General features: G+C 41.1%; 1 protein-coding gene across 1 annotated transcript; it reads left to right on the top strand.

Annotated features, from left to right (window-relative positions):
* Nucleotides 1–64: 64 nt before the first annotated feature.
* Nucleotides 65–14,537, top strand: MCMBP (minichromosome maintenance complex binding protein). The gene is made up of 16 exons (XM_015633319.3): nt 65–227; nt 821–906; nt 2,492–2,632; nt 2,978–3,019; nt 3,482–3,583; nt 4,020–4,149; nt 4,741–4,892; nt 5,586–5,686; nt 7,487–7,656; nt 8,494–8,617; nt 9,761–9,878; nt 10,492–10,657; nt 12,482–12,615; nt 13,171–13,335; nt 13,727–13,815; nt 14,078–14,537. The coding sequence occupies exons 1-16, from the start codon at nt 170–172 to the stop codon at nt 14,202–14,204; spliced, it is 1,905 nt and encodes a 634-aa protein (XP_015488805.1). The 5' UTR covers nt 65–169; the 3' UTR covers nt 14,205–14,537.
* Nucleotides 14,538–15,613: the final 1,076 nt, after the last annotated feature.

The raw sequence follows: 15,613 nt of genomic DNA, 5'->3' as shown, positions 1-15,613 counted from the left end.
GCGCAGCCGTGAGGGGCGGGAGGCGGGCCCGGCCGCCATTCCCGCAGGAAGAGGAGGAGGAGGGCAAAGAGGAGGAGGAGGAAGCGGCGGCGGGCCCCGCGCTGGACTGGCGAGCGGGACTCGGCGGCCGCAGAGTGCCAGCAGCCCCGCGGCGAGGCGCGACCCCGCCATGCCGTGCGTGGGTGACTGGCTGAACAGCCCCCTGAGCATCGTGCAGGGCATCTTCGGTGAGGCGGGGCCCGCGTCCCCGGGGCGGCGGCGGGAGCGCCCCGAGGCGCCCGGAACCGGACGGCGCTTTCCCTCGCGGGGTGGTGGCGGGGGAGCGGCGAGGCCGGCTCTGTCTCTTATATATCTGTCTTATATCTTGTATATCTTGTGTACAGCGTGTGTTTGGTGTATCTTGGGTATCTCTGTGTTCCGGCAACAACGCGTGCTGTCTGCATGCGGTGCTGATGTTACCAGTGCTATCAGCCGCGGCTGTTTCCGTGCTGGGCTTGAGCTTAACTAAAAGAATACCGAAATAAAAATTTCCGCAGCCGACACAGTGCGGAAAGCGGTGCCTCTCCTCCTGCCCTTTCCCACTGGGCTGTTGCGGAGGTTTCCCTCTATACCAGGAATAGCTCTGTGCTTCTTGGTTGGCCTGAAATGGTTTGAAATGGGAAGTCAGTGAATTGCAAGGGGAATAAATTAGTTTAAGATGCTTAGACTTACTTCCCTAAGGTAGAAGTGAAAGTTGGGTTTGTTTGCTATGCTGGGAGAATACTGGATAAAAGTCTCCTATGTGGTGTTAATAGGCACATAAATATGTTGGTTTTTGTAGCCCAAAATGTTCCAAACTCTGACTGGGAGAAGAAGGTAACTGAATACTTCAAGGAGAAATTAAAAGAAAATAATGCTACTAACTGGGTAAGAGCGTTTTCTTTTTTTCGAGTACACTTTTTCTTAAGCTTCGTTGTTTTTTACATTTTATTGCAGTGGCTTTTTAAAGGTCCTGCCTTTTAATGAGAAGTGCACAGTGGAATTTCAGGCCCAAGCTTTGGGATGTGGAATTTACACCTCGGCTGCTTTAACCTGGGTGCAAAGCCGGGATGTGAAATCCCAGCCCATCCATCCCCTTGCCTTCAGCACCCTCCTTCCCCCAGGCCATCTCTGCTGGGTGCTGCCACTCTGTAGCACAGTCAGTAGATGGCAGGAGATGACAAATATTGTCATTTTTGGGGAAGTGAGGGTCTTCAGTGTGCACCATGAGCTTCTCAGGTGCTGGTTATAAACCTTTTCTCTCAGGAGCTTTTATTACGATGCTGCACGCTTGTGTGAGTTGAATAAATATTCCCTTGACCTTCAGGTTTTAAGGAAAAAATGCTTTTCCTACTAAAACTGCATTTTTGCGTTGGGTCAGGCCTGGTTTGTGCAGTTTAGCAGGGAATCTGTGCTTTCAGTTTTAAAAATAAGATGGGCACAGTTGAGTTCAAAAGCTTTTTTAAAGGGCTGTAGCAGAAATGTCAAAATGGGACTGACAAGGGGATTAGAAACTTTCATATCAAATCTGTTCTACTTATGGCTAAAAACAGGTGAAAATTATTTTTTTTCTCTGTCAGTGAAAGTATTCTGTACATAGTATTAAATAGTAGCTTAAATCAAAGCATAAATGGCAAAATTGAGTAAGATTTACAAGATCAGTAGGAATTGAAATCACATTTTCGTACTCAAAAAATCATGAGGTGATATAATTCTGTTAAAATGCTACTTCCTATAGGACCACTTACGATTTTTGTTGCATTTTAATGTTGGATGTGGGCTTTTTCAACAAAGATTTTATCTTCAAATTTAGAAAACTCTATTCAATTGCAAGTCTCATTCTTTGAAGTTATACCACGTGCTTAGGCATTGATTTTTTTCATTCCGATTTCCCATTGTCATGTAAAACTGTGTGAAAAAGAGTTCCCCATTGTGGACTTGGAAATTAGCATACAGGTTTTCCAGGACCTTTTGTTATAAGAAATTGTGCATACCAGTTGCTCTAGTAGTGCTGCAACATAGCACGTGGTAGAAGTGCTTTAAGTAGAAATAAGATAAATGATAAATTCTGTTTAATCCTGCAGCTGCAATAATTCCAGATTTAAAAGTTGGTTTCAAATGTTGGAATTTTCATACAGTTCCAGGAACCTGTAACCATTTCTTTCATAGTCCAGTATTGGGACTGATGGTTTTGGGACTGGAGGAAATTTGGAACTGTTAAGCACCTGATAATTCTAACAATTATCTGTAACAGCCATATCTGAAAGGTGTTGGGATAGATATACTTTGTTACTGCTTAGATTAGGGTGGGAGATGCACTCAGAAAATATTTAAAGTGCTATACATATAGGGGTTTGAGGAGGAGGAAGATATACTGGATGGTCAAAGAATTAAGTTTTTGTGCTGGTTTTGGCTTATTTCAGAGCTCTGCTCAGTATATACCAGTTGTATAGAAAAGTCTCTTTTTTCACAGGTTCCATCACTGAATGATGTTCCTGTACATTACCTGAAACCGAACAGCTTAGTGAAATTTCGCTGCATGGTTCAAGATATGTTTGATCCTGAGTTTTACATGGCAGTGTATGAAACAGTTGACCCAAACACAAATGCACGTGTAAGTGAAATACTGATTTACTATTTTAGCAAATGTTTGTCATTTTACTTTTTTACTAAAAAAAAATTATTTTACTAAAATAAGAATTTTACTTATTCTAAAGTATTTCTCTAGTTTGTGAGTTAAACCTATGGAGTCTAGACACTGGTAGTAACTGTGATCAAGTCCAGTGGCATCAGTAAAACGTAACCTGTTACATTTCACTGAGGAATAGAAAATGCTGGAATGATGAAAGCTTTGGCAGGATGTCTGTGAGGGACTTTGGACTGCAGTGATTTTGGTGTAATTCATGTTCGGGATGCTGTCAGAAACAGAATGATTGCATTGCCTTTTCCCTCTTGACAGGTTTTGCATTTTGGTAAATACAGAGATGTGGCAGAATGTGGGGTAAGTTCTATAAATTATATGAACTTAGAGAAGAAAAATTAGATGGAAAGTTGATGTTTTATAAGTGTGACAGAGCTTCTTTGGTACTTGGCAATGGATTCCTGAAGATACTGCTCTAAATGCAAAATTAATCTTTGGTTTGGGAAGCAGAGTATTCATAGCTGCTCACTGGCATTCTAATTTCAGTAGGCTTCCAGCTGTTTCTGTTGTATTTAAAATTTGTTTTGGTTGAGTGGAGGGGGGAGTGCCCATGACCTTGAAAGTGTCTACTATGGAAAACAGTTACTTTTGGTAGTGCAGTGCAATTTGAATTGAAACATTATGTTGTATATTAAGTTATTTAGTCTTTCATGTTAATTGCAACTTCTGTCTGAGTAACTGAGTCTGTGGAGTTCGTTTAAAAAAAAATACCAAAAACACATTGTAATCATATTTTTAACAAAATTTCTCTTGGGATTCCAGCCTCAGCAGGAAATCGATTTGAACTCCTCACAAACAGTCACCTTGGAGAGACAGACTTTCTACTGTGTTCCAGTGCCTGGTGAATCAGCATGGGTAAAAGAAATATCTTTTTTTGACTGAAAGATAAGTTTATTTAAAATTTCTTCTTTCTTTTTTTTTTTTTTTTTAGTGAATCTGGGGAGATGACAGGTGTAGAAAGAGGAGAAAATAAAGTTTCTGGTGGTAATATGCACAAAGAGGATGCAAATGAATTTAGAGCATTTGTTTTGATTTAGTAGATGTTTTTGCTTGGGAGGGTGTTGAAAATTTCTGTTAATTTCTAGTTGCAAGTGCTTAGGAAAAGAGAAACTTCACTTTGAGCCATTGGCATTTTCTACAGCAAGACACTGTTACACAGTGAGAGTCTCCTATAAAACACCTGTAGCTGAGCATGTTAAGAATGGGATTTTGTGGGAAAAAAAACCCAAAAAACAGCTAAACCTTAGTGTGGTTGAGTTTTCCCTGCTCAGTCTGTGGCTTCCTTAACCCTCAATGCCACGCCTACATCAGTGCCAGCCAAGCCCGAGTGAGCCCTTCGACCTCCTACACCCCCAGCCGCCACAAGAGGAGCTATGAGGAGGATGAGGACATGGATCTGCATCCCTCCAAACAGAAAGAACAACACCTGGGTAAGAGCTGCTGTTGATGAATTGTTGTTCTGGTATCTTTCCAGGATTTGTCAAAATTCATTGCTAAAAACTGAAATTTTTGCAGTTGTTTTAATTATTAATGTTGTTGCAACCTTTGTGATTTGGAGGCTTTGCTGGAGTCAGTGGTTTGATTTGAAGGGGTGTGTATGGGTCTTGTATGACTTGCTGACAATCTACAGAGATTTTTAATATAAACTGGTTGTTATGCATATTCCAACCTGTTTTTTTAAACATGAAAAATATTACCTTTGTAGTCCTATGGACTGCAGAAAAAAAATTATTCCATGGTTTAAAGATTGTATTTTGAAAATCAGATTTCTGGCCATGTTTGGGTTACCAAGACACACAGATCTTTGCCAGTACTCTCTCTCACACTTAACTTGATTACATAAAATATGCACTTGTGAGACTTCTCATATTAAGGATATATTCTGTCAAGTATATTGCATTATTGAATATACTTGGCTCAGATGTCTTGTTAAATGAGTTTTAGTCTGTGTTGCTCACCAAAGAACGTTGTTCAGTTCTGCATTTCTGTTTAAAAAATCCTGCAAATCCTGTGTTTTTCAGGCAGTGGAGGTGATATCCATGGATGTGTGGAGCCAAAGAGATTAGAAACAGAAGCTTCTGCAGGTCACCATGTCATTTCTCCCAACTGCTCCCCTCCACTTGACCTAAATTTTCCCTTGCCAGGAGAGAAGGGACCAGCGTGTCTTGTAAAGGTAAGAGAAGAAATGATGAGCAGGGCTGTGCTCTCAGTGAAGCAGCCAGAATCAGCCTTGCAGTGGTTTGTAGGCACAGAAATTGTGTCTCAACTCCAGAATTTTATATCTAGAGATAATTACATTCTTTCTCTTCACTAACACAATGTTTCTCTTCTTCAGTGCTGCATTTGAATTGCTGGAATCCTTCACCTTCTCACCCCACTTAGTATAAAAAAAAAGATTCCAGTATTAGACAGTTGAGAATGCAGCTGGTATTAAGCCCTGGTATTTTTCTTTTAGAATATCTCCTCTAATTGAAAACCAGCTGTGAAAAACCAATAAGCCACACATTTTTGATTATTGAATTTGAAATAGTCCTTGATTCACTGCTATGCTATATTACTGTGAAACTTTAACACAAAATTTCTCTGCTGTTGCTGTATTGACTTCTCTCCTATTCAGCGAATCTTGATGAATCAGAGTAGAATACAATTGTTTACACTTGTGTGGCAAAGGATGCCAATAAAAGAAGCATAGAATCAGAGAAACTCCCTTTTCCAGTGTAAGCTTACTGACACCAAGGGCAAGGAGAGACATCTTCACTCAGACTGTTCAGTCCACAGTTGAGTCTCCTGAGCTTCCTTTGTCTGACAGTTTTTCTGCTGTCCTGCATCTGGCCCATCTGCCTGTGTGTTTTATTTCCTGGGGCAGGTCTATGAGAACTGGGAGAGCTTCAAAGTCAATGATGTGCTGGAGGTGTTTGGTGTTCTGTCTGTGGACCCAGTGCTGAGCATAGTGAACAGTGAAGAGAGGTAAGGCTGCCCTGAAATGCAGGTTTTTATTGCAGTGAGCAGACAAGGAAATGTGTAAATACATGATAATTATGCTTAAGAAGTGGATTTTGTCATTTAAAAATAGCATGATGAGCAAAGTGTTACATCCCGCATCCTGGAAACTGAAGTCCAATGTGCTCTGGTACATCCATATCCTTGGATACCTAGTGCATCTTTTTTTAGGTTATTGTACAGTCTGTAAAGCAGAAAATGCTTCTATAGCTAAATCTTTCATACTTTCCACATCTACTAAATTTTCAGTGAATGAGTGAATAGTAAACAAAGCTTTCAAGGAAGCTTTAAAATTATAAAATGTCCTTTTGAAGTAATTTCCAAGTCCATGAAAGTTGTTACTTAATGTAAACATTTCTGAAGAATATTAAAAAAAGTTTGAATGTCTGCCTGTAGAGTGGTAGTGACAAAAATGAGTTAAAAATGGGTTGATTTTTCATAAATTAAGGTATCTCATCTTCTTAATCCACTGATAGAAACTTCCCATTACACCTGCTGTTCTGTAATTCCTAATGCCTGACAAAACACAAAATAATTTAGGATGCCAGAATTGAATTTTCAAAACAAAACTCTTGACTAAAATCTACCATAAATACTGCTGATGTCTTGCACTCTGAATCATCTCTGTTGGTGAGTTTGTTTATCTGTCTGGCAAGTACAATACCCAGAGTGCAATGTGAATCCTTTATAGTGCCAACTTCTTAAAAATTAACTCAGCCTGGTCAGCTGCTTTTTGTTATCATCTGTGTGACAGCTAATCCCAGACTGACAGCTCAGTTGCTCTGTCACAGGTGCTTGTGGGTTTTTCCCTGTGTCATTCTATAACTAGAAGACAAAATGGTGGAATCTAGCAACATTTTGAATGCAAACAAAATAAATCTCTTTTAATGGAAAGAGTGGATAGTGTGTGGGTGAACTGCTGAAGTGGCTTTGAAGTTATAAAGTCTGACAGCTTTTAAAACCAGTACAAGAGGATGAAATTTGTGCTAAACTTTACTGTCATCTGATAGAGTCACTTTAGGGATTTTACTTTCTAAAAATGAAAATGAACTATGAAAACCTGGAAGAAATTTTGTAAGACATCTTCAGGGAGAGCAAAGCTTGTGTATCTGAACTCTTAAATTAAGAGGTAATACCTCCAGATTCCAGCAGAGGTACATTAGAATTTATTTATTCATAGTTCTTTTACTCAGCCAGTGATAGAGCTGTGATGTGAGTGTCTAGCAGATCTTGGCAGGCTCCAAAACCTGGTGGGATATGAAAATCCCACATGTGCCTGCAGAGACAAATGTAATAAATCACCTTATTTTTTTTGAAAGCTGCTGTTTAGACTTCATTCAGTACAGGCTGGGAAAAACAGTGTGTAATATTTTACTTGAAGCTACAGCCTATTAAATGGTGTAGCAAATAAAGCAAATAATAAATGTGGTTTTGTTTGTAGGGTTTGGTTTTATGGGTTTTTTTCTTGGGTTGTTTGTTTTTTCTTCAGAAAAATATTATTTTATTATTTTCTGAAAATAATAGAATCCAGATATTTTGGGTCAAGCCTGCTTTGATGTTAATATGTCATTATGTAATTGTGATTCAGTATTTATGGTGTTTATAAAGATCCTAAAGAAGGTAGTTTGAATGTGGGAGGAGTTACCAGGAGCTGGGAGCAGATGTTTGTTCCTCTCTTCCTGGCCTGGTTCCAGCTGCTCTGGGTCAGAGGGAGAGAAATTCCTGTGGAATGTGTCTGAGTCCAGCTGTGCTGTGCCCTCTCCCCAGGGACAGCTCAACCCTGGATCCTATGGAGTGCATGGACACAGCAGAGGAGCAGAGAGTGCACAGCCCCCCAGCCTCCTTAGTGCCCAGGATCCATGTGATTTTGGCACAGAAGTTGCAACACATTAACCCCTTGCTGCCTGCCTGCCTTAAGGAAGAGGAGAGTAAAACCTGTGAGTGTCTGAACTCTGGGCGCTTCCCAGGACATCTGAACAAATACTGCTTTGCTCAGAGGCACATGCCTCAACAGCAGGGTTTGAATTTAAATCTTGTTAAATGGAAGAACCATGCAGTGCTGCCCAGGATGCAGATGTTTGTGTTTATGTGATGCTTACATTTTTATTTGGCTGAAATAAATGTGATTTATGTGGAATTTGGTTTTGCATTCTACTTGCCCAAGGATTTTACCAAATTGTTCAGCCATAAGATTTGATTTGTTTTCAATCAGAGTTGTGAATTGCTGGAAAATCAGATTTCCAATTTAGTGTCATACTGGAAATAAGGAACATACTGATAATATAGAGACTCATAATACTGTGAACAAAATAAGGCAATTCTGCTTTTAAGCAACTGTGCTATTCCTTGTTTGACTGTTATTTTTTTCATTGACTTATGGCTCACAGACCTGATATTTATAACTTGCTTCCTTGAGTGCCTTGTATTGCTTGTTCTGAGCAATATGTAAAAGGCTTTTTTCTGCCTTTAATATCAAATGGAGCAGCTATGGATTTTAGAAATTTGGCTCTATGCTTTCTCACCTGCTGCGAATGCATTACACAATATCTAATTTTTTAAAAAATCATTTCCGAGGAAGTGTTGAGTGATTCAGGTTATCCAAAGCCAGTTGGAAAAAACAATGAACATTAATTTATTTTTCCTACTATTCCAAAGACTGCTTTGGAATAAACATTTTTCTTCATCAAACTGTGACAGAAAGTCAAATTTATATAGAGGGAAGAGGGTGAGAAACAAGAACATTTTCTGACACTTGTTTTCTGCTCTTTTGCCAGTTGTTTCTAATTTCATGTCTGAGCTGTCACCAGTGAGAGCAGAGTTGCTGGGGTTCCTCACCCATGCCCTCTTGGGAGACAGTTTGGCTGCTGAATACCTGATATTGCATCTCATTTCTACAGTGTAAGTATTTACATGTGTGCTGACAATTTGTGTATTTATCATTTAAAAGTAATCTCTTTTTATGGGGTTCTTCACCAGTCTGCAAATAAATGGCAGAAATAGCTTAAATAATGCTTATTTCAGTAATACTTTGTCCAGGTAGAGTTGTCATGTCACAATACACACAAAGGCAGATTTCAGTGTCTGAAATAATAGTAAATACTGATAAAAGACCAGCTTTATGGCAGTGTATCTTTTCAGTGCTGCCTTGAGAGCTGACAGAATCTCCAAGACACTTAAACAGAGGCATGCAAACATCTTTCTGCCTCTGACTTCTTCTAATGAGTATGACATGCCACTGAATTCCCAAAGACAGCATTCCCTGACTGCAGGAATTATTGCTTAGTTACTGCAAGGTACTGAAAATTACATTCTGGGAATTTGTTTAATTAAATGTAAACCTGTTCAATGGTAAGTTCAAGTGACCTATTTAGCATGTGATAGTTTAAATCAACATAAGAATAAATTTCTGTTTCTGGGTGAAAGCAGCATCCTTTGACTCATTAAAATTTTAAGTGTAAAACTTCAGACACTATAGTTACCAGGCCCAAATTTAATGTTAGTCATTTTAGTCTTCCAAATCAAAATGATTGTTTTCATTCTTTTCAGGGGGACTGTGAATGTTCCAACACTTAGACTAGAATGTATTTACTCTCTTAGCTGGTATCACAAAAATATTGAGAGTTGTCAAGAATGGGGAGAAGATACACAGTGAGAAGAGGGAGAGGAAAGCTGAGGGCAGGTAAAGGAGATGAGCAAGTGTGATAAGGAGGGAAGTTGAGATTGGGCACCAGAAAGGACAAGAATGAAGTGTGTTCACTGAGTAACAACAGAGTACAAGAACAGAATGTCTGAAAGGCCGTTGCAGGATGCCAGGCACTGTAAATTTCTGCTTTTGTGTGGTGCTGCAAAGCCTTGAGGAGCAGCCCCAGCCGGGCTCAGCTTCTTGGGCACTGCAGAAGAAAGGAAGAGGAGTTGGCCGATTTCAGTGTGTGTTCTGAAATCCTGCTGGCTGTCAGAGCCACCACACCATGCTCAAGCTGAATGACACCTGTATCCAGTGTTATCCAGATATTTCCCTAACCTGTGCTGGTTTTGGTGCAGTTATGCCAGACGGGATGTGCTTCCTCTGGGAAAATTCACCGTGAACCTGAGCGGCTGTCCCCGGAACAACGCCTTCGCGGAGCACCTGTACCGCCTCATCCAGCAGCTGGTGCCAGCAGTAAGCATTGCACTGGGCAGGCTCTGGGGGGACATGGCTCACTGATCCAACCAGGTCAAGGCAGGCTGAGGACATGCTCTCCTGCTCCCCATTTAGAGAGCGGGTAATGATAGAGATGTGGCTGGCCTGTGTGTAGAAGTCTGCGTACCTCATTGTCTAGGATGAATATGGAATGAAATGCTCTCCTCAGAGGTATTGAACTGACAAGCAGGTGCTGCACGCTTTGTCTGGTCTTTCTGGATTGGTATGTTTAGACATTTGGGTCATTTAATTATGGTGTCATTAGGGTTTACTCAAGTTTGTGGATACTGCTCTTTAGAAAAGCCACAGTAATTCAATTTGGGGTCACACTAGCAGTATTGCTGCAATGAATCATTTATTATTGAGCTCATCCTAGATGTGCAGAACAGGTGATAGGAATTCCTAACAGCAACTTAAATTTTCCTTTGGGAAATTTTAAGCATACAGCATTTGGATATTAGGGATAAAGCATTGCAGTGCCAAGTTTTGTTTTACTGTGCAGGTTCCCAGCCCAGCTCTAGCTGCAGGAAGCAGCATCCCCTGGGGAAGCTGGAGGACAGGACAGGTGCTGATGGTCTGTTTCTCATTGCAGTCCTACCACCTCCGGATGAGCATCGAGAGCATGAACCACTCGCGCTTCATCCCGCACAAGGACTACACGGCCAATCGCCTGGTCAGTGGGCTGCTGCAGCTGGCCAGCAACACCTCCCTGCTCATAGATGAGACCCAGCTGGAGCAGGGACAGCTGGACACAGCAGGTACACGGCTTTTGGTGTCCATAATCTCATTTGGCAGGTTAAAAGCTGCTGTGTTTGAAGACAGTGGTGATAATCGTGTCTCACTGATAAGGAGTCTATTGCAAAACTGTTTGTGGTTTCTACATCCTATTTCACTGCTTTGAAGCAGCTTCCTGCAGCCTTCTCAGCCAACTTAAGGCAAATTGGGAGAATTCTTTATTACCAAAATAACTCTGATTCATTAGAATGGCCTTTCAGTTTCCTGTGATAGTGCACAAAGTGGGAAAAGCATATGCTGATGCCTTATGCTCTATACTTGTGCCGTATATCTGGAAACCATCCCTGAGAACACAGCTAAAATCTGGAGAAAGATTGCTATTACTGTGTTAAAAATAGTGGGAATTCTATCTTACAAGCTGATGTAGCACTGTGTAGCATGCTTTCAGCAGAACTTTAGAAATTAATTTAATTATAACTCACATAAAAGAGCTGAGTTGCATATTAAAAGCTCAGTTCCTGAAGAATGCACAGTACAGGTGTCCTTGGTGAGTCCTGGGGCTGTCCTGTGCAGGGCCAGGAGTTGGAGCCCAGTGATCCTTGTGAGTCCCTTCCAAATCAGGAGATTCTATGAAACAACAAGAGGTAATCACTGCAAGTGATTTTTAAATAAAAGTAATTTTAAAATAAAAATGCTGTCTTAAGAAAGCCTGCTTTCTTAAGACTTTTTTTTAATTACTGCTCTTCAAAGTTGCTAATTATTCAGTTGCTTTTGAGTTTTCAGTATTTTTTGTTACTCAGCTTTAGTAAAGCTACAAAATTTTGCTAAAGGAAATTTAATAAAACTAATAACAAGCTCTGCATTGTCTGTTTCTAAAAAAATTAGTTAAAATATTATAAACTCCCACTTAGAGAGAACTCTTGCTCTGCTGGTTTATAGTTTTTCTGAAATGCTTGTAATGTCTAAAAATCCTCAGCATCTAGTGAAAAAATAATATTTTAGTTATTAAAAGCTGTAGATAAAAAAGGCTTATTAATTATATTTAATTTTTGCTGATATGATTTTGTTTTCTACTGAATTTAGAGTAAAGAAGTAAAAATTTTTCATTTCTTACAGCAACATTGGGAACAAAATTTAATCTGAGAGCAGGGTGTCTTCAGATGTTGTAGTTGGTTTGAAACTCTTGGAAGCTACAGCTTAGAAATTTCAAATGGAAAAATGTCCCAGAAGCCAACCCTAATATTAAATGAGCCTTTATTTGCTAACTTTGCCTTTATTTACAATATACTGAATTATTACTAAGTATTTAAAGGCAAAATCATAACGGTAGTTTTGTCATTTGATGTAGTAACTGCTGAAGAGAGATGAAATTTGTCAGGTATAATTTGTTGGTATTTCAAGGAGAGAATTCCAAGAGTCAACCAGTTAATTTGTCAGTTTTAACATTTTGTATTTTAAATAACTTAATTCCAGGTTAGGCAAGTGAGTACTATAAAAATTTGGCAAAATTAAATTGGCAGTGTTTTCCTGCTTTTGAGGAGAGATCTGTTTTTTGGATTTTCTCTGTAAATAGATACCTGGCTTTGTAGGGCCAATGAAAGCATGAGCTATTAACCTCATGTACTAATGTACTAAGCCAGGCAGAGTTTAGGCCTGAAATCAAGAATTCTCAATTTTAATTCCCATTGAGAAGTGGTTGTCTCTGGAAGACACCTCAAACACAAGAAGGAACAGGATGATTGCAGGAATCCTTCTGCTGGCTGCTCCTTAAAGACAGATGGGAAACAAAAATCAGGGCTGGCATTTGTTTCGGTCCAGTGGTCAGGGAATTTGTTCTTGCTCTGCAGGTGTCCATAATGTGACAGCACTGGGTAACCTGATCACTTGGCAGAAGGTGGATTATGACTTCAATTACCACCAGATGGAATTCCCATGCAACATTAATGTTCTGATCACCTCCGAGGGCCGCTCGCTCCTGCCGGTATGAGAAGGGCTTCCAGGTTCTGCTGGGAAATGGGGCTGGCAGCCTCTGCTCAGAGCAGGTTCTGCAGGGACAAGTGGGGACAGGAAATGTGTCTTGTGACCAGGGAGGGTGTCACACTGGCTCTAGCTGCTGCCTTCTCCCTCGTGGCTGGAAACCTGTTCATGGGAAAACACAGAGATGGAGCTTCCCTCCTTTCTGAACAGGGGTGGTGAGGAGGTGGAGGACCCAGGGCTGGGTAAAGCTGCAGACATGTGCCACTCTCAAAGCCTCCCTCTGGCATGGTGGGTTCTGAGGTGATGGGCACAGATGTGGCATTGCCCCTGCAGCAGCCTGAGCTTGCAAACATCTGCTCTCTGACACTCCAGCTTTGGCTGCTGAGCCTTTGCTCTCCTGCTTGAAGCAGGAGCTGTTCAAAACGGGAGCTGGGGAATGTTTCAAGAATTGTCTTACCTTAGTTCTGGTTCTTAGTTCTGCTGCTTTTGAGAGTAAATTAGTCTTGGAATAGAAAACAGTGGGATGTGGAAGGAGATGAAATGTAATTTTCTCTTTCAGTCAGATTGCCAAGTCCACTTACAACCACAGATAATTCCCCCAAACATGGAAGAGTACATGAGCAGCCTCCTCACTGCAGTGCTGCCCTCTGTGCTGAACAAATTCCGAATTTATCTGAGTTTATTGCGGCTGCTGGACTACAGCATATCTGATGAGGTGACCAAGGTATGGATGCTTCCCTAGTACGTTTTCAATGGTGTATTTGGATAGAAAGCACCTTAGTAGACAGTTACTGTGCTTTCCCTGTCAGTGATTGTCCTTTAACAAAGCCCAAACAGAAGCATTTTCACATCCTGACTGCACCTTTGAGGATTTGTAAAGTATATACTGAATTTATTCCAGATAAGGAACAGCACACGTAACCTGCTTTCTAGCACTCATTTTGAAAATGGGTTCTTTTCAAAGATAAGAAGTAGTCTGGCTTTGCTCAGGCTCACTTCTGGACAGCAGTGAGTTGAAACATTGAAATTTAAAGGTTGTTACAGTGTTCAGCTCCTCAAGAGTTTGTGTCCCCCTGGAGATCTGTTTTGCTCTGTAATTCCATGCTGTGTTCCAGGCAGTAGAAGAAGACTTTGTGGAAATGCGCAAGAACAACCCTGAGAGCGTCACTGCCGATGACCTGCACAAAATGTTGCTCGTGGCCAGGTGGGTGTGGTGCTCTTGTCACCACTCAGAGCTTCCCAGCAAGCTGCAAACTGAGCCAGCACTGGGTCTGCAGCTGAACTGAGTTGTGCCAGACCAGCCAGATAGACTCTCCTCTGCCCTGTTCCTCTTAGGCAAAGTATTCCCTCCCTTTCATCCCGTGCTTTCTAATTCCCTGGCTAGTGAAAGACAGCTGGGTTTGAGCTGGGCTGGTTCCTCAGTAGCTGAAGGAGATGTTCCTGACGGGCTCTTTGTGCTCTCCCAGGTTCCTGTCGCTCAGTGCGGGGCAGACGACGCTGTCGAGGGAGAGGTGGCTGAGAGCAAAGCAACTCGAGGCACTGCGGAAGGCCAGGCTGCAGCAGCAGCAATGTGTCAATGGCAATGAACTTTAACACCTGCTGGATGTCACTCTGAAAATTTCTCTAATCCTAGGTGGAGCCCATACTAAGATTGGAATATTGTTTATACCAGTTTTTGTAGATAATTTATACCAAAAAGTTATGGATATTCACCCTTGCAGTCTGAACACGCTTAACTCTGTTCAGCCACCTAAACATATTTTATGGAATTTTTTTGGACCCTGTTTTGTAATTGAAAATTGGTAACATTGAGCAAATTGTTTGATATTAAACTTTAATACTGAGCTTGTGTAAACTTACTTCCTTTAATAATAAAAAAATGTAAGCCAGAGCCCTTCATACAGAGCAGTGGTCGGCTCTGGTTTGGAGTACATTTGGGCTCTAATATCTCCTTGGCTGAAATGTGAGGAGCAGAGCTCTCAGCAGCTGCAGCTGGAGGAGGTGCTGACTTCACTCTGCTGTTCTGTGAGCTGAGGCACATCACACTCAGAGCAGCAGCAGCATCCTTGTGATGAAATATATTTATTTACCTTGTGCTTGGAGCAGACCATGGCTTCTCAAATTTCTCCAGTGAGCTTTATCCTGGTAAGCTTCTTAAAAAACCCCACATTCACTAGACAATGGGTTATACTCCTGTGCTGATACAAACCATATCTTTACTTTCTACTGTGGCAGTACTGCAGGGTCTTCAAATGGTTTGGATAATGTGATTGAAGCATTAAGAATGGTCTCTCCCTCTCTGATTCCTGCTGTGCAGTTTGAGCTGGTCCCCAGAGGCCATGCTGCCCCTAATGGGCCATGCAGGACTGGCTTACCAAGGGTGGCTTAAAGAGTGAAATGCTGGGAGCAATCCAGGGAGGCTGGCAGTGTGAGAACTTGAGGAGCTTGCAGGAACCTGTGATGGAGCCACTTCCACACTTTGATTTAATTAATCCTGTTCAGAACAAGATAAAAGGCTCCTGCCACACTTTCATTAAGCTCAGACCCCTTTTACTTAGTGCTTTTTGCTGATGGAAATCACAGGGACAAGAACCCCCCCTTTTATGGCATTTTCCTGTTCTAAACATGAGGGGTTTTGTGGTACAGCCAATCTGGATATTTTGTCTATTCACACTAATAATGAGTACTTATTATGAGAAACATTTTTTGTGTATCCTAAACTTGAGCCAAGTTTGGTGCTGTTTCAAATCACTTAGAGCTTATTTGTTTGGTTTGGTTGTTTTTTTTTTTTGAACACTAAAAATGAATATTCATGGTTTAATCTGACTTGTGCTGCATTACTGTGAAGTGAAGCAACTGAACAAATGAGGAAGGAAATTAAGTCTCTTCAAAAGGCAGCTGGGCTGCAATGCAGAGCTGGGTTCTAAGATTGCCTCAGGGGATGGGTTTGTGCACATTGCCATCTCCAATAGTTCATAGCCAGGAATGGGACAATTCCCAAG

Source organism: Parus major, chromosome 6, assembly GCF_001522545.3.
Source record: "Parus major isolate Abel chromosome 6, Parus_major1.1, whole genome shotgun sequence".
Lineage (NCBI taxonomy): Eukaryota > Metazoa > Chordata > Aves > Passeriformes > Paridae > Parus > Parus major.
Note: the sequence above shows the minus strand (reverse complement) of the source record. Positions and strands in the feature narration are given on the sequence as shown.